Here is a 19514-nt window from a genome sequence, read left to right as displayed (position 1 = left end):
AAAGATTGTAACCAGCTCATGAGCTTACCGGCAAAGCCATATTTTTGTAGCTTATTAATGAGAAGTGAATGACAAACCTTGTCAAAAGCCTTGGACCAATCTAAAAACACAGCATCAACTCTTGGTGGTTTGTTTACATCTAAACATTTAGCCCATTGGTGGTAAATTGTGGCAAGCTGTGTTACACACGATCTTTTGTTACAGAAACCATGTTGTGTGGAAGGCAAAAGGCCAAGTTTATCAGCATGAGAAACCATGTGCTTTCCAATAAAGCGCTCAAGCATTTTCCCGACCACTGACGTCAGGGAGATGGGGCGATAGTTTACAACATTATCACCAGGGCCTGATTTATGTATTGGTACAACATGGGCTACTTTCCAGTCAGCTGGGACTTTACCGGTTTTAATTGAGATCTTAAATATCTCAGTCAAAACACCAATGATTGTGAAAGATGACAGTTTAAGCATTTTAGGGGAGATACCGTCAGGCCCTGGGGATTTATTCCCATCTAATGAAGTAATCAGACATTTAACATCTGCTTCATTGATCAGCAGATCAGAAAGAGGAGGATCAACCAATGAAGCTATCATCTGGTTATTATTGGGTACAGGTTTAGAAAAGTTACTATGAAAAAATGTATTAAATTTATTAGCAATTAAACTAGGATCATCTGTTGTGATGTTATCAAACTTAAAACTTGTTGGAAAACATTTATGTCTTTTAGCATTAACGAACGCCCAAAAAGGTTTTTGGTCTTTTGAGTTTGTTGCTAATTGTTTTACATATTCATAGTAACTCTTTTTACACATATATTTTACATTATTTCTAATTACCTTATACCTGTCCCATAGATTAACATTTTCTGGTTTAGATTTAGCCTTTTTATAGGCTCTTTTCTTTTTTCGACTTAACCTGACAACCTCTTGTGATATCCACGGAGGTCTTTTTTTAACACTACCTTTGCCTTTAGGTACGATCTTATTAAACACTTTCAAAAGCATATCCCTAAAATTTTTCCAGGATGTATCAACATCATCTACAACTAGACACGAATTCCAATCTGCAGATTCTAATTCTTCGTGTAATAGGTTAGGGTTAAGTTTTGAGTACAGAAATTTTGATCTATTTGGTAGTTTTCGAAAACCAGTTAACTTTACATTCATATTAAATTTCACACCCACATGATCACTTTTACCCAGGCCTTCGATTTGTTCAATATTGAACAACTCAGGCCTATTGCTAAAAATTAAGTCCAAGGTGTTGCCTTCAGCAGTATTGTTAGCTATTCTTGTATGAAAATTAACCATTTGTACAAAATCAAGCGACTCCATGGAGTCAAAAATAAGATGTTCAAAGTTATTTACAAGATATTGTCTTTGGTGACGAATATTAAAATCCCCTAAAAGAATGATGGCTTTGTAGTGATGACTATTATCTAGTACTTCTTCCATGGCATTTAAAAAGTTTTGTGTGTACAGCATAGGTGCATTTGGTGGGCGGTAGAAGCATCCGATCAAGATCTTACCAAGCTTACATGTAATCTCAGCCCATACAATTTCCAGGTTGTTGTGTTTAAACGCAGTTGTTGTTGGTTTACACGCATCACTGATGACCAGCATCACTCCACCACCATGCCTATTTCGATCGTTCCTGAATATCTGGTAACCACTCTCTATAATTATTTCTGCATCATTGATTTCATTGCCGAGCCACGTTTCTGTAATCGCAAGGATGTGAGGTTTTTCTGTATCCACAACAAGCTGCAACTCAGTTAATTTATTGCAGACACTTCTGGCGTTATACAGCAGTCCAGTAAGTTGTTGTGTACTGGGAGAAACCACACTGTTTGAAGACTCACTGCTGCAAGTACCAGCTGATCCATCAAAAAACGAAGCATTATGTGGAAGGACACATTTCAGACAAATCCATTCTTTTCTTGATGAAATAATATCATTAAAGTCAATATCTGTCACTCCCTGGCAACGCTGATGATATTCATTGAGGCAGCTGGAACATAAAATAAGCGGGGTGTTCTCAATATGTTTGTAACAATAACGACATCCTACATCCATCGTAGTATTCATGCACGTCAACTGGCTAGGCCCAGAGAAGGGCAATGAGAAGAATGGGTATGAGGCTTCTATTCCCTGGTGTATATCATGGGTCGACACCGTTGCCACAGAGGCTATGCCTAGCCTAGGCCTAGGTATAGTCCAGAAAAATAATATAAAAAGCTGGAAATATCCACAGATATCCATCAAACTGTCCTCTTCTCTTAATTCTCTCTTATCTATAGTACTGTAAACTTAATCATTTAGTTCAGGATTTGTGAGATTTTTTTTTTTTTTTTTTTTTTTTTTTTTTTTTTTTTTTTTTTTTTCATCAATAAAGATGACACACGTATAAAATGCCAGAGCAAAATTTGTTTCTTCTTTTCAACTTTCAATAACTAGGGACAATGTCAGAATTATTCCACTGAGGTTACTGCAGTAACTATATTTTTTACGGCATGCAATAACATGTTATTTTAGTTTGTTTCAATGCATTAGGTTATGTAATAAACAGCATGTACAATTACCACCCAAAAAGGGACTTGCTAAATAAGGCAATCCGGTTAAAAAGCAAGCAAATTGTAGTTATTACAGTAGAATAATCTTGATAATATGGTCCGTACAGTAATAGTAAAATGTTCGAGAATTTAATCAGATCAAAGTAAGCGTGATTGTGGTACAGATAGTATACAACACCTGTGTCTGATTACGCACTCTGGTAAATTACAAACAATTTTCCATTTGTCGGTTTCAATATCATACATTTGAACCTCAGAATGTCTGTCAGAAAACTTGCCAGTATATCCGCCAATAACGTACACGCATTTGCTATAAACGCACACACCTGCTAAACTGACCCCAATCGGCATACGCGCTAACGTCGACCACTGTTCATTTTTCGCATCGTAACATTCAACAGCGCGACAATCAACTCGTCGATTTTTACTATCCCGCGTGTTGCCGCCTATGACGTATATTTTCTTACCCACGGAACACATGACATGGAAGGCTCTTGTCGAAGACATTGGCGCTTTAAACGTCCATTTATCATGGTTTGGATCGTAAACTTGTAATGCATTGCTGAAATGTCCACCGTCAACGACTCCGCCGGTGATGAAAAGTTTACCGCCTACAACTGCGCTGCTATGCCCAAATGTGTGAAGCGTCAGAGGTGCGACGTACTCCCAAGAGTCCGTGCCACTGTCATACCTTTCAACGCTTGCCAATCCTCCTTGAGTATTCTTCCCACCAACTGCATACAGATACGTATTCATTCCATCTAAAGAGAAAAGCGAGCGTCTCTTTTTCATAGGACAGAGTTGACGCCATGTATCAAACCGTGGATTATACTGGTGAACCGTGCCAATGCTGTCAATGCCTAAGGAATCACCAGAGAACTGGCCACCAGCTACGTACAAGAAATTATCCATGGTGGCCACAGCTAAATCGAGTCTTCGAATTGGCATGTCTGTGAACGGTTTCCAGACGTTTGTCTCAATATCACATACGTATGTTTGTTCACTGGTTAACCCTTGCATATCCTCACCACCTAAGACAACAAATACGTCCGTTGTTGCACGTGTTAGAGTTTGGAAGGAATGCTGATTGTGTGGTAACAAATGGTATGACATTGCCTCTGTAATCAATGTTCGACACTCTGGTATGTCCATTAAAGCTTCCTCAGCTTGGACTTTGTTTACGATGTCATTGGGATGTATCAACGGAAAACGAATGTGGGTCATAATAAGAGGGGCGTAGTCTTTTCGGTCTTGCCAATCGCTTCGTAACCATTCCATAACAGCTTCAAAAATCGAAATCTCAGACTTTGCCGATAGATCATCTCTACTTAAAAAGTGAATTATCTGTTGGCAAGACAGATTTAAATGGAGATTACTATCAATGACTTCACCAAAACTCTTGGCAATATACTCAATATCGTCCATGTGGAACTCTTTAGTGAGCAAAAAATAATCTACACAATTCTTACACTACACTTCAAACGCGCGATCATAAACTTCCCGCAGACGACATTCATGCCCGTAGCCAGGGTGGTTTTTGGGGTTCGTGCGAACCCCCTTTTGCGCGAACCCCCCTTTTACCAGCGAACCCCCTTGAAAAACAAAGGCCCCACTTCCAAAATCGTGCAATTAATTATCAATTATAGCAGATTTTTTTGTCATTTTTCTTCTATTAACAAATCGATCGAATATACAGATTGTCCGATGTCAAAGTCACTGCTGAGCGTGAGATCGAGAGATTGTTGAGAGATGATGGTTATAAATATGACAGAAAAATGGACTCACCAATCGCGTGCTTCGGCCGGGCTTTTCGGAACGCACAAGATCACGTTCAGTTCAGTTCAATCTTTTTGGGGATTTTAATTTTTTTCCTGGAAATATTTTTCATTAAACCAAAGAATTTCACTGTGTAAACTTGAATAAAAATGGTATGTGTACGTAGGCCTACCGTATATTTCGGTGTATAAGACGCACTTTTGACACGAAAATTTGACCTCTAAATATTACCCTAATTAATTTAATTACCTACTAATACTTAAATTAATTTAAAATAGTGTACTACTCTGCAATGTAGGCCTAGCTAGTTACTCACTCCTGTCTAACCACAGTGTGGTAACAAGTTTATTGAATTTTTAGTTAAGGTAAATTGTCATCCTCGACTGTATTAATTAATATTACAGTACGCATTAGATATTCTACCCAGGCCTAGTAATACTCTCTGAACTCGCGGGTGTGTATTCTAGCAGCATGCAGCATCACAGCGCAACACATCTATGGAAGAGTCCATTAATTACGGTGGTGTCACATTTTAATTACACAATAACTATTTCCCTTGATCACGGTGGTTTATTTTTATTACATCTCTATGTCAACAATCACATAATTGTATAATCATGTAGGCAATAGTTCGTATGTCCAGCGATATCTAAAAGAGTCTGTTGTTATTGTGATTAAGTAGCTTCCCCTAATCTCATAGTGTATATATATATATAAACTTTATTTAAACACGAGACTGATGTGCAGTACAACTCGTTCAATCAATATTGATTGTTTTTACACAAGTTCGTGATACTGTATTACACAAAAAAAAATCAACACCATATAAATACAACAGAAACAAAAAAAATTGAAATTGAAAAGAAACAAAATTGCAGCAGAATCCCCTTCATCTGACACCTCTATTTAGGGTACACCATACCGGTACTTCCCGTGTAAACGGAAACCCTTATCGAAGTGTATAATTTATGGGGATTCAACTGTAATACATAATAAATCTTTTGGATTTCATTTACCTTAAAATAATAGTGATAAAACACACATTTTACATAGTATTTAGCCATTTTAAAAGTTGGATGTACACCATCGTAGATTACCATACCATTATGTTTTACAATGCATTTTTCAGATACGTTTTAAACAACTTAACTGAATTTGGAAGGGTATCAACATTGAGACTATTCCATATAATTGCTCCACGATAAGACAGACTTCGTTTTTTAAAATCGGTTTTTGGCTTTGGGATGAATAGATGTGTATTACTGTGCCTTAGATTATAATTTATATCATTGAATGTAAATACATTATTTAGGTAAGGTGGGGCATTATCTGTCAAAACCTTATATATAACCATACAACATTCATATCTATCTTGATAAAATAAAGGTGACCAATTAATTTGTCTTAGTGCTTCACTACTAGGTGTGTCCCTTGTTAGACCACACACGATTCGAGCTGTTCTGTTTTGGATAGTTTGAACTCTTTTCATTAGAGTTTGACTACTATTTCCCAAATTATGTTACAAGTAAGGTATTAGAATAGAGTTTGCAATATGTTTTAATATGTTTTGTGGAAAATAATAGCTACATCGTCTAAGCATACCCAATCCATTTAGAGCTTTACCTCGAATGTATTCAATCTGATTTTTCCATGATAAATGTTCGTCTATTATGATACCGAGATGTTTGCAATATCGAACGCGTGGTACTACATCGTTATCTATATATTAACTGATCTATTTTTTTCTTTGGTGGTTGCCAATCGGTTTGTCGATCCGATCAACATGAACTCGGATTTAGAGACATTTAGACTCAATTTATTATTTTTTAGCCAATCGTCGATTTGTATAAGTTCTTCATTTATACTTTGGTATATTTCATTTTCATTTTTTGAAGAACAATAAATTATAGTATCGTCAGCATACATACTTATTTTACATTTGTTTGCAACTTTCGATAGGTCATTTATATATAAGAGGAAAGCAAGTGGGCCCACGATTGACCCCTGAGGCACTCCACATTGGATGTGTGTATAGTCAGACAATGTATTATTTACATTTGTGAATTGCTTTAGCTCAGACAGATAGCTCTCGAACCATTTTAAAACATATTTACTTAAACCATAAAGTCTCAATTTGCTTAATAGTATGTTATGGTTTACCGTATCAAAGGCCTTTTTAAAATCTAGTAAACAGATTCCGACCAGCTTACCCTCGTCTATTGCACTATACCAGTCTTCCGTCACTTTTGTAAGTGCAGTAGATGTTGAGTATGATGGTCGAAAACCTGATTGATTTATACATAACAGATTATTATTATTCAAAAAAGCATAAAGTTGATTAAAAACGACTCGTTCAATTATTTTTGAAAGTATAGGTAGGACGGAAATGGGACGATAATTATTAGGGTTAGTTTTTTCACCATTCTTAAAAATTGGCGTGACCTTTGCTATTTTCCACGTATTTTGGAATGTACATGTTGTGAAGGAGTGATTTATGATTCTTGTAATTGTTGGGGATATAATCGGGGCAGACAGTTTTAGAATGCCCGGTGGTAAGTTATCATGACCAGTGGCTTTGTTTTTTGAAAGATTTCTTAAGTATTTATATACAAATTCACATGTGATGTGTTCGAATTCAAAATTATTTTCGGTGAAAGCATCGATTTCATCATAATTTATATCATTTATCGGCTCATGTATTTGTGATGCAAGATTTGAACATATATTTGAGAAAAATGTATTAATTTCATTTGCGATGTCCTTAGCTTTATAGAGGACATCGCCATTATCATTGCAAATTGTTTGAATAGTTTGAGTTTTCTTTTTTGACGATATAATATATCTTATGGTATCCCATGTTTTTTTTACATCGTTTTTATTTTCTTTTATACTTTCTTGAATAAAATTAGCTTTACTTTTACGTATTAATTTATTGCACATATTTCTATACTTTCTGTACCTTTTCCAGAGTGATTCATTTTTAGAATGTTTACATTCTCTTTTGAGTTTATCTCTTTCTCTCATATTTTCAAATACATCATCAGAGAGCCAAGGAGCTGTTTTTTTACGTACCCTGTGTTTTTTCCAAGGAGCATGTTTATCTAAAATGTTGGTTAGTGTAGTTTCGAGAAGTTTGGCACTCTGACTTACGTCGCCACTGGCGGTAATACCATTCCAATTTACCATTAATAAATCGTTTAAAAAACTGTCTTCATTACATTTTTTAAAGTTTCGTGTCATTTTATAATTATGATCCTGTTTAATAATTTTATTTGTTTTATTGGAATCTTTATTATTTTTCGCCCCTTTCCCTATTATAGCGAATGGCATTGAGTGGTCACTTAAGCCGATGTGGATAACTCCAGACTTTAATATTTTAGAAACATTTGAGAAATACATAACATCTATTAATATAGAGGAATGTTTTTCTATACGTGTTGGTTCTTCAATGATCTGTTTTAGATTAAAATTTTCACTTAATTCAATTAGTTTCTTTGTGTAGCAATGTGGATTGTCAGACATAACGTCACAGTTTAAATCTCCCATCATCATAATATCTTTGTTTTCCAGTTCAATCTTTTGAAATATATTTTGTAAATATTCAAAAAGAACTGCTGTAGTATTTGGAGGTCTATACCACAATAGAACAATTAGATTTTTACATTTATCACGTACTATTTCAATAGATAGGAGTTCGAGTTCATTACACATTAGATCATTCCTAATTTTGTGGTTGGTTTTTAGGTTTATATAGAGTGATACACCTCCACCTTTTTTAGTTTTACGTCTATCTAGTCTGTGTAATATATAATTGTCAACATGAAAACCTTCATCAATAAATGTATTATCTAGAAATGTTTCGCTTAAGCCAAAAACATTGAAATTGTTGTTATAGAATACGTTGCAATTCATCAACATGTAAGTCTAGGCTACGTATATTTAAATGTGCAAATATAAAACCCTTTTGATTTAGTTCCTCAAATATATGAGGATCTTTTTTTACTATTTGGTTTATATCTGTTATTGTATTATTCCTTTTATTTATTACATATGAGTGGTTATCATTAATTAATACATCATCTATGGCCTGGGAACATTCAGTAGTATTGTTAGTCTCTTTTTCGGACTGTGACTTTAATGTACTTCTTAGATTCTTTGGTCAATTATTTCGTTCGTAATAATAATGATCATAATTATGTACATTACCACAATATCTTGCTTTATGACCATATTGACCACATGATTTACATGTTAACTGTTCTTGATAGTAGCATTCGTAGGCTTGATGGTTGTTTAGTCCACATTTCCAGCATGGTTCATACATAATATAGTTTGACTCTTTTGAGCCATAACTAAAGTGTTGGTAACTGTCATTTCTTGCTTGTTGATTATAATAACCATGTCTATTTCGTTTCCAGGGGCGTGTATTTTGATTTCTATTTGTTTAACATTCTTGGGCATGTTGCCTGGATGAATGAATGAATATATGGCCAACAGTGCTGGCCACCAGGCAAGGAGCACATGGTTAGTGCTCTCCTCTCCTCATATTGCTGTTATGTAATGCATGCATGGAAATAGGAAAGATTTTCAAATAGGCCTACCCAACATGATATTCCTGGTTCATTATCAGCCCAAAAAACTGAACATCATTTGGATTGATTTTATAATGGTCATACGCACAATAAGAAGGTATTATATTTAAATAATATGAACTTAAAGTTACTTAAATAGACATAGGCTAGCCCTACCCACACAGTGCATCGTAACTGAAACAATATGGGGATTTCCCTTTTCATTGAACGTTCAGTTAAAGTAGAGACTGATTACGATGAAATAAAGGCAATCAAACAAAATTATATCATTTGATTCTAATAAATATGTCTCAAATATCGTTGTTTTATTATTAAAATACCATTGTTTTGATTGTAAAATGTTTAAATTTCGGCCTAGACATAAGTGCGTCTTATGCATCGACTACATAAAAATACTAATATTTCAGTCTCCGTTATGGGTGCGTCTTATACACAGGTGCGACTTGTACACCGAAATATACGGTACTATTTGTTTTTATGTTTATAGGATAAGAAATTATTTAAGAGCCTAATAATTATAATATACTTTGTTGCAACAATAAAGCTGTATTTCATGATCAGTAGGCCTACTACTAACTTCCATAATATACTGTACTATATAATTTCTCTGCATAACTCAGATTTTAGTAGGTAAAAAATGTCTCTGTAAGCTTATTAAAAAACCGAAATTGCTCTGAGAGCCAAAGCTTCCAGGGGCCTTCACCCACTGGACCCCGACCGGGGGCCCTTGGCGGCCCCTGGCCCCAGCCTACAGTTGCTCGCTGCGCTCGCAAAAATACTTGGTGTCAAGAAAACCCCCCTCTGATGCATTCTGGCTTCGGGCCTGACATTAACTACTTCTATACCTAAAGTGTACGCAGTTCGAAGCGTTTCCCGCAAGTCGTCAAGTTCGCTCACATCGGAAGCATTCAGACTGGAAGTGTACACAACACTAAGAACAACAGACAATGCTGAGCTGCGGACACCAATCAACCTAAATTCCGATTTGTATTGGTTACCTTTGGCTTCAAACAACTCTTTAAAATACGGACTTTTCGCCACTAAAACATTCTTATGCGCGAGATGTCGTTTACCGTCTGCAATAAGAGTGACGTCACAGTAATGTCCGTCCAGACGAAGTTTGTTCTTGTCGTCCATTACATGGTTTGTCCCGGGCGTTCGGCGGGAAGGTCGCCTTCATGGGGATAAATTAATTTCTTTCATAGATATTATTTTCCTACGTCCACGCCTAGGCGATAGATTGTTCACGATTAATGTAGAAGACGCATTTTTTGTCCTCCCAGGGCTCATCGATTTGCTCCTATTCTGAATTGAAAACAATCGATAATTCGTTTAGTTCATTGATAAAAGATTCAAGATTCAAGATTCAAGAAATTTTATTTGTCCATAAAAATGGAAATTCACTTTGCTTGGTAGATTAAAACAACAATATTGCAACAATTTAAAAACAGATTATATTATTATATTATTAGTATTATAACAGATTAAAAATACAAGATAAAAGTTAAAAATACTGTTAAAAATGTAAAACTATTAAAAATTGCATTTATCGTCTTACATTAGAATTAAAAATATGAATGCTATTTACAAGGAAGGATTTTCTAGTTCTACAAAGATTTGCTCTTGGAGGTCGTAGCCTAATGCCTGATCTATTTAAGTTATAACAGTAATGTAACGGATGAGTGGGGTCTTTCATAATATTGTTTACTTTTTTTAGAATACTCTTTTCATAGATAAATGAACAAGGCGTAAGATCAGCTTTAATAATACGTTGTGCAATTTTACGTGGTCTCTCAATATTTTTCTTATCATTTTCAGTAAAGTTACCATAAAAACATCCAATGCTAAAAGATAAAATACTTTGAATAATACTTTGATAAAATAGAATTAAAATAGTGTTATCAACTCTAATTTGCTTGAGTTTTCTGAGAAAGTAGAGCCTTTGAGATGCCTTCTTGGAAATCATGAGAGAGTTTGACTCCCATTTTAATTTGTTGTCAATTATAGTACCTAAGTATTTGTATTGGGTTATTCTTTCAACCTCGGTTTCTTTAATAGTTATTACATTATGTTCAACTGCAGTTTTACGAAAATCTATTATCATCTCTTTGGTTTTAGTAATATTAAGTATTAAGTTCATATCTTCACACCAATTAACAAATCTTCCAACTTCATTAACAAATTCATTTACATTATGCTTACTATCGCAAAGAAAACCACTAATTACAGTATCGTCAGCGTATTTTACAATATTGCAATCTTTACTTAAAATATTAAAACTACTAGAATAAAAAGAGAACAAAATTGGAGAGATAACACATCCTTGAGGAGCTCCAACACTGGTAGATTCTTTGTTGGATAGGATACCATTGCACCATTGATTCGAAACATTTAGACGCTATTGATGTCACTGAAGTTAAAGTATTAACAATATGAAGTAGAACTCCCCCTTTGGGACACCCTATTCAGGAGGAGGCACATTCCCACGTGTAATACACAAGAAAAAACATATGTTTTAACACTACACTATACGATCAGGGGACACCTCAGGGAATGCTTCGTTGGATCCCGAAGGTTTCTCCTTAGTTCTAATGGTAATAAACAATTAAAGAAATATACCAATTGCATTGATGATGGACGATGTGGGGGATTGTCTGCCAGTGATGGGGATGAAGTTAGTGATGATGATGATGATAGGATGATGATAATGATGATGATGAATCGATGATGCAATATTGCTGCTGCTGCTGCTGCTGATTATAATAAGAATGATGGTGATATGATGATAATGACGATTATAATGGACAATCATGGACAATAAAATGCCCCATGCTGATGAAAATTAGAATTGTGACTTTGTAAAAAATGGAAATAACTACACCATAAACATGATAGTGATTATACAGATTTGTTGTGAATTCACGTTCAGCATTTACATCAGGAGACTGCAATATCAGATAATCTCCCATCGATACGTACGCTGTACTGAACATTTGTTGGAGAAATAATGACTACTTATGTAGACATAAATATGGTCATCAGTGTGGACACATGATCACCTAGTGAATAAAACCTCAGTGTGGACACAATATAAAAACAAACGAGTTTGTTTATACTTTTATCACATGGGGTCATTTCTAAACATTCAAGTATGAGTTACGTAATATTAGCATCTTTTTAATTCTCTCAGATCGATCTGATAGGAGTAGATTTATTTGGTTAATTAACTCTTCCCTGATTTGGCCTATATCAATGTCGACACATTATACAGTTTAATGACCTCTTTAGCTCGGCGCAGCGCGTACGTTTGTAATGCATGATTTAGTTTTTCCTGGGGCTTACTGTATACATGCAGTATGAAGTAATAATAATACAATACAACATCGTATAAGTTGAAGTAGGTCTATCGTTTTCCAGTAAAAATATAGCTTGAAGGTCACAAGATACAATAGAAGAATAATTATTATTACACAATCGCTTTGAAGAGGAAAAACCAATATATTATAAAGCAAACAAAATTGCGTGAAATCAAACCTGTGATGTTTGCAGCACTATAGCGTCTAGACCGGGCGCCCAGAGAATGTATTCATGTGAAAAACCACAAAAGGTTTGATGGGCTGATTATTTAGATATATGGCTAAGATTCTATAATCAATATTGCTGCCGGGTCATATCCTGTAAATTTTCCCTGGGGACACCAAATAGGAGGGGTAAAACATTTAATCATTTAAAAAACCACACGGATAAAAGTTGGACATTGTCCGTATGTGTATAGAATGTTAAAACAGCAATGACAGCAACTTTATCCTCTAAGTTACCCGAGACAGTAGCCCCAAGTGACCACTAAAAATTGGTGTTATTCATATCAAGAGACACACATTGGGATACGGAAATACCATTGACAGAAACTTTATCGTGTAAGTTGCCACACGGCAAATTCCCCTCTGCATTGTAACTGTCACACATTGGGGTGCACAAAAATACCATTGACAGCAACTTTATCCTGTAAGTTGCCACAGACAGTAGCCCAAAAATGCCCGTTGGGCCATACAAGATTTAATCATGCGAAGAGCCACACGGCTAATTCCTTTTGCATTGTAACTGCTACACATTGGGATGCACAAAAATACCATTGACAGCAATTTTATCCTGAAGTTTCCCCAGACAGTAGTCCAAAAATGCCCGTTGGGCCATACAAGATTTAATCAAGCCACACGTCAAAATCCCTTTTACATTGTAAGTAATACCATTTGGGATATACAGAAATGGCATTGACAGCAACTTTTTCATGTAAGTTGCCCCAGACAGTAGAACTATCCCAACAATTTCCGATTCGCCCCCTACAAAATTTGATAACTCGAAGAGTCACATGGCTAGTCCTTTTGCATTGTAACTACAGTATTACTCATGGCTTTGGGATATACGAAAATACCATTGACAGCAATGTCTCAAATTTCCGATTCCGGTCCCCTACAAGATCGAAGACAAATTCTTTTTCTTAACTATTATAATAATTACCGTATACTAGAGGGTGAGCTCGCTTCGCTCGCTCCCCCTCTAGGAAGTGTAGACGATGGTTCTCGGAATGATAATGTTCTCCTTATACATTTTCTGTCGGTTACCATTATTGAAAATGCTTGACATTCGTAAAACTGAACTACTTTGTTTCACAGTGTTTTAGATGGTTAATAACATTTTAAAGTATAGTTTTTATTGTTTGGTAGGGCCCTTTGGGGAGGCGAAGGTCATTTGAGGAAGGTGCTTATTCGAGGGATATATGTTAAATTTTTTAGTTCTAATAATATGGTAACATTTATAATCAAATGAAATCCTCTCATAGATATGAAAAGTGGTAAAAAAGAATAACAAATGCTTGGTAAATTGCAGATAACAGTGCGGTGAATTCTACTACAAATAGTATAATTGTGTTATTATAAATATGTGAATGGACGTTTATTAGATAGTTGGGTTGTGTGTGGGGGGGGGGGGGGTTATTATTCAAAGTGATGTTTTATTGGAGAGGCGTTTATTCAAATGAATACCATCCTAATAATTATTAATACATTATTTAATTTAATCATCTTTTGAAACTAACTGCCGTGACAGAGTGGGCCCAAGAAAGAAGACATTACGGCTTGCAACATGGGCAGACATCTCGGTCCTAACGGGACACAGGAAGATAGCCTACAGTTATTCCTGCAAGCTTACTCAATAAAACTCAGCTATTGGGATTTCACTCGAAAAATGTCTTATCAAATCTCCCTATGTAATTTTATAATACTATTCCCCACAATATATTCTGATTCTTTATGGCGTATATTTAATTTGATCTTTATTAATTTGCAGTATAATTCCTATTATTTAACTACTGTACCTCCACACACGTGTGGTATGTTTTAAAATAAACAAAAAACTGAAATGGCTATTATTAATGGCCAATTTTTTTTTCGTCTTCCAAAGGAACACTGTATTGATTGATGGAAAGTGCCTGTTTCCAGTCACCTTTAGGGTCAAATCTATTATTTTAACTGCTCCCTTGTGTATAAAAGAGAGAAAATATTTGAAACTAAGGTGAACTTATCTTAAACCCGGAAATTACTTTGACCGGGAAGAATTGAAATTGAGAGGAAAATCCAATGTTGAAATCATAAATGTTGTTAAAAAACTCTTTATAATATCTTCCTAAGATATAAATATGGAACAATAGCGTCGGCGTGCACACTAATGTTATCAAATCTACGTTTCGCGGTACATCTCGGATAGATAAGGTAGGTATCCAAGGCGGAGATTTGTACCGAAGTTTTTGCATTGTGCTCGCCTATGTCAGAATTAACCATAATTTATATATAGATATAGATATATGGTAATTATGTGAAAACGCACGATATTAGATCTGACCCTACGGGATACATGTATTATAACTGTCACAGATTAACCCTAAAAATGGCCGTCCTCCTCCTAGATAAATCATTTAAAAACATAAGATGCCTAAATGTTTTAATGTGTAGAATAATGACTAAATTATCATCGTCTTCTTCTTTGTCCAATCATTATTCCATTGTTTGCTTACATTTATGATACTTCATAACTGTCTGTATCAGATTGGCAACATTATTCGCATATTTTGCTTCATATAAGTTATCAGCATCACATCAAATATAACATTTCCCGGCTCTTATTCTCCTGACAAAGTTAGTGGTAGCGATGGCCCTTCGATGGCCCTTCGAGGCACTTAAGTGGCATCGTTATAAATCCAAAATTCAGAGGAAGCGGATTCTGAGGTGTGTTATACTCATAGGGGGCAGTGAAATAGATATTTTGCGGAATTAAAGTTATAGAGGAATAACTAAAGCAACTTCGTTTAGTTAAAACGCTATTCTTTCAAATTGCATATTACAGTAGGCCTATGTTAAAGATGTATTGTCCCCCTGAAAAAAAAAAATTTTTCAATATTTTTGTTGAATAGGCCATTTTAATTGCACATAAAAGTTATTCACTTTGACCTCAATTTGGATTGAAAAAAATAATTTTTTACACGGGAAAATCGCAATTTAATGCAAAAATTAACCAACCGGAAGCTATTTGTCTGGAAGACAAATGTGTTCCGGTTTAATTTAACCCTTGACCTGAGTTAGCTCATAAATATTCATATTGTATGGATACATCGTGTGGATGATGATGCTTTCCAAATCAACAGCCAACAACGATAGCAATGCATGCGTGCGAGAGAGTCGAATAGTGATGCGAGACGAATCTTGAAGAAAACACGAAAACTATAGCTAGCAGAATGCTAAGTTAGAATTACAGTTGGTAACTTTGATGTTGAATCTTATTCATTTAGGTGAGTTTTTGTTTCGCTAACAGGAGAGGCCTAGCTAGGCCTAGGCCCGAATTTGCTGCTACTGTACTACTACTACTACTAACTAGCACTGACAGTCTCGAGTAGCCTAAGTGCTGCCTACTTCTGTCTCTAGAAGTAGAGTGTAGTAGGCCTAGGTAGTACACTGCTAGCTAGGGATACAGTAGACCACCACCAGAAGGGATGTATTTTTGTTTTAATCATGATGAATTGGTTTAATTTTTAAAGATTTCAACTATCTATTCGGCAGTGAAAATTAAAAAAAAAAGAAAATCTAAATATTGTTTTGGATGTTTTACTGATGCAATATTTTAAAAATATTTTCTGTATCAAATGCAATAGGTTCAAATTAACATTCCACAAATAAACATTTTATGCAGATATTTTGACACAAATTTCTTTTTTTTTTTAGGTTGATTGATTGAACAATAAGAGCAAGTAGTGAGAAACATAAAATGTGTCGTACAGTGGCAACATTCACAATTTATTGAAACGTTTCTTACTATTAAAATGACACTTTGTAATGGATGTGAGCGATCTTAGAAGACTATAGCTGTCGTAATTACTGCCACAATCAACACATTGATAATTAGTAGACAAATTGACACAAAAAACAATACAGCTGAGGAATTCAATAAGATATACTGTATATATATATTTTATTAACTCCTTTTGCACTGTAATATTTACAGTAAAATTATGAAGTGTAAGTAAATTTGAAGAATTTATCCTGTGTACTGTTGTAGTAGTTTTTTTTTTATTGAATGTTATGTTTACAAAATAATATACTGTACATATAATACAAAAAAAATTATACAATATTTTACAAGCTGGACAAGAATATTTTGGCCGAATGCAGCAGGAGAGTCAGAAATATTTTTCCTGCAATATCCAATCATATTCCAATACCGAGTCTATCATTGTTGTCTTTGGGTGACCTCTGTTCCAGTCTTCATCAGCTCAACGTCTTTAAAAAAAGTAAAAGCAAAGTATGAAAATCTGGAAAAAATAGATCATGCATATTTAGTGAAAAATTGGGCTAGTGAAATTGCTTACTTTGACATAGTCAAATAAGTATACTACCTTTCTATGGTAATTAAAACACATTACTTATAATGTTATAACTTATAAAAAGAGAAAATAAATATTTGACTTACTACAGTACAGAGAACATTTGTTTGTGTTGTAAAATGGCTAGGCTGGCTTTTCCCCTCTGTCTACTTGTACAGTGCTGCTGGAAGGTTCTCAATTTCAGGCTTGTATTGCAACCATTTTCCCTGAAAAATGTTTGTTTTATTTTTATCATAAAAATTAGTTAAACAAGCTTCAACTGTAAATATATATGGTACAGCAAGCTGGCTGTATTTTCGGAATGTAGCTAAGATTGATGGCATATAGCCTAGGCCAGTCTATGAAGAGTACAATGTATAGGGCCTAGCTGGGCATCTTCTGCAGGGACCCGATTGTCACAGTCTGCTTGCTACTAGCCTAGTAATATGCAGCAGCATGTATTAATTATTCTAGGCCTAGGCCTAGCCCTGAACTGAAAAAATCCCAGGCTAAGTTAATTAATTTACCTTCCTGTTATTATTGCGTTATATATATTATTATATTTAAAATAACCGTCTAGGCCTACTTACCGACAAATTAACAGCTCAGCTTTACATACGATCAGGCCAGGGAAACCCACAGTCGAGTCGCGTCGATCTCTGGTGGTGTTGTTGTACGTACATACAACGTGCATCGTCCATTGTTAGATCAGATCTCTGCTGTGTGGATGCTCATTAACATATCATGCATATGTATGAGTTAGCTCTACCGGCCTAATTTCTGAGCCGATGAGTTCGAAAAAATGGTAAACTTATTTTGATTTTTTTATAAGCGAAATCAATATTTTTTTCGGATTTTTTTTCGGTGGAAGTGAATAACTTTATGTTAACTACAAAACGGTCTATTCAAAATTTGATTTTTTTCATCTTTATTTTTCATTTTTTGGGGGACAATACATCTTTAAACCTGGGCACTGACTAAACTCAAGATCAGTGCTTTTGAGTTATGATTATCATAATTGGGGTATGCTACGTCGATGAAAATAAATTCCAGTATTCTGTGGTATTAAAATACTATGTTTAAAGAAAAACGCTATTATACGTTGGCTATAGAAAAGATATTTTTGCATGGTAAACATTCGAGCGAGCAGCTCTGATGTCAGGACGTCCAAAGTCATGTCATTTATGTCATGTAATGCTCCAAATCCTTAATTCTGTTATATTGCATGCAATTATTTTAAAATATCCTTTTAATTGGCTTCTTATATACTGTATAGGTATAGTAGAAATTATCAGAACGTACCCATGTGTCAAAACATGAAGAATCCCATATGGGCAACAAAATACAATGCCCATGTGCTTTGAAATATGGGCCTATGTGGGTTATATATGGGCTATGTGGGCTTTCCAATGTGGAACCCACATGGTTCTTGGGTGTAAAAATAGTGGAACCCCATATGGGAAACCCATATGGTACCCATAAGCTTTAATATAGGTCCCATAATGGTTCCCATATGGGCTTGCTACCTGGGTATGTTAAAACGAGTGCTTTCGTTCAAAAGGATACTCTGTCGTTCCCTATGTAACTGAGTTTTTGGTAGGACAATGATAACTTTTATGAATTCTAATACCCTGTATGGAAGTGCGTACAGAAATTAGCAATCCTAGTTCGACTAATGGCATCGAGAAAAACAATTACATTTTATTTTAAAATACACCAGTTTATAGCTGTAATTATAGACATGTTTTAGAAGGAGAATCCGTAATTGTGAATATTATAAGGTTAATATAATATTAATTATAACTAATTAGATTATCAAAGTAGCATACCATTAAGACACGGTTTTAGAGACAGTGTCATCAAATACGACCAAAATCATTTATATGCGCAGACATATGGTATGAAGTTTTTTTAAGACAATGTTACCTTCGCTATAAGTTTCGAGAGTGAAAGAAAATGGTCTAAATGAAATGGAGTGTTTTTTTTATCGTGATCAAAATACCATTTAAACTGTAAAATAAATGTGTGCTATAAATAACTGTCTTTTGATATTCAAATTGTGTTTAATTTGTAGTAAATCCCCCCAGGCTCTTGTGTTGTTACGAAAATAAAGCAGGCCTCTCCAGATGGAGATTGTATTGTATCTGCATCCTCTCACCACTAGATTCCTTCATCAACTACAGTCATCTTCCAAGCACAGGAACGTAACACAACATTATGTGCAACATCAAAACAGTTCAAGACATGTATCAGTACATTGAAATCCCTTCACCATGCCTTCAACAAACACTGCTTGTAGCCAAAGTAATTTCATTCATTTTGCTAACACCTTCATATTTTAATTATTGTGCACCAGCGACACAACATAAAATACATATAAATGTACAGGTAGTCCCTTTCTTCTGGATAGGCGCAACACATGGCATCTATCTCTCTAGGTCCGAAAAACTCTGAATTTAAACATCAATCATTTTTCCGTGTTCAAAATTGGTCGAAAAACACCGCCCTCACTCACAGATTGGTACCAACATACATTCCTACTTGATTTAAATATCAATCATTTTGTCCGTGTTCAATCTACCATACAATCCAATATAACAAACACAACTATTCCTCTGTGTATTACAGTATTGTCAGTGTGCAATGTGCGTGAAGTTATTAACTAGTT

At 35.0% G+C, this 19514-nt stretch overlaps 1 protein-coding gene and 1 long non-coding RNA gene across 2 annotated transcripts; one reads left to right on the top strand and one right to left on the bottom strand.

Moving 5' to 3' along the window:
* Positions 1 to 2408: 2408 nt before the first annotated feature.
* Positions 2409 to 10074, bottom strand: LOC140044272 (kelch-like protein 26). Its single transcript, XM_072088749.1, has 4 exons — positions 9766 to 10074; positions 7780 to 7921; positions 6556 to 6630; positions 2409 to 4002 (listed from the first exon to the last, which is right to left on the bottom strand). The coding sequence occupies exons 1-4, from the start codon at positions 10072 to 10074 to the stop codon at positions 2708 to 2710; spliced, it is 1821 nt and encodes a 606-aa protein (XP_071944850.1). The 3' UTR covers positions 2409 to 2707.
* A 5272-nt stretch (positions 10075 to 15346) lies between these two features.
* On the top strand, positions 15347 to 16957 carry LOC140045173 (uncharacterized). Its single transcript, XR_011844555.1, has 2 exons — positions 15347 to 15778; positions 16209 to 16957. It is a non-coding gene; the product is annotated as an uncharacterized lncRNA (long non-coding RNA).
* Positions 16958 to 19514: the final 2557 nt, after the last annotated feature.

This window comes from Antedon mediterranea, chromosome 3 (assembly GCF_964355755.1).
Source record: "Antedon mediterranea chromosome 3, ecAntMedi1.1, whole genome shotgun sequence".
Taxonomy (NCBI): Eukaryota; Metazoa; Echinodermata; class Crinoidea; order Comatulida; family Antedonidae; genus Antedon; species Antedon mediterranea.
Note: the sequence above shows the minus strand (reverse complement) of the source record. Positions and strands in the feature narration are given on the sequence as shown.

Excerpts from the sequence above, each read along its gene's own strand:
- LOC140044272 (XM_072088749.1), bottom strand. The coding sequence starts at position 10,074 with ATGGACGACAAGAACAAACTTCGTCTGGACGGACATTACTGTGACGTC. Across the intron at positions 7,922-9,765 it reads TAGGTATAGAAGTAGTTAAT|ATTGAACTGGAAAACAAAGA; the intron begins GTCAGGCCCGAA and ends ATATTTCAAAAG. Across the intron at positions 4,003-6,555 it reads GTATAGTGCAATAGACGAGG|AGTTCCACATGGACGATATT; the intron begins GTAAGCTGGTCG and ends TGCTCACTAAAG.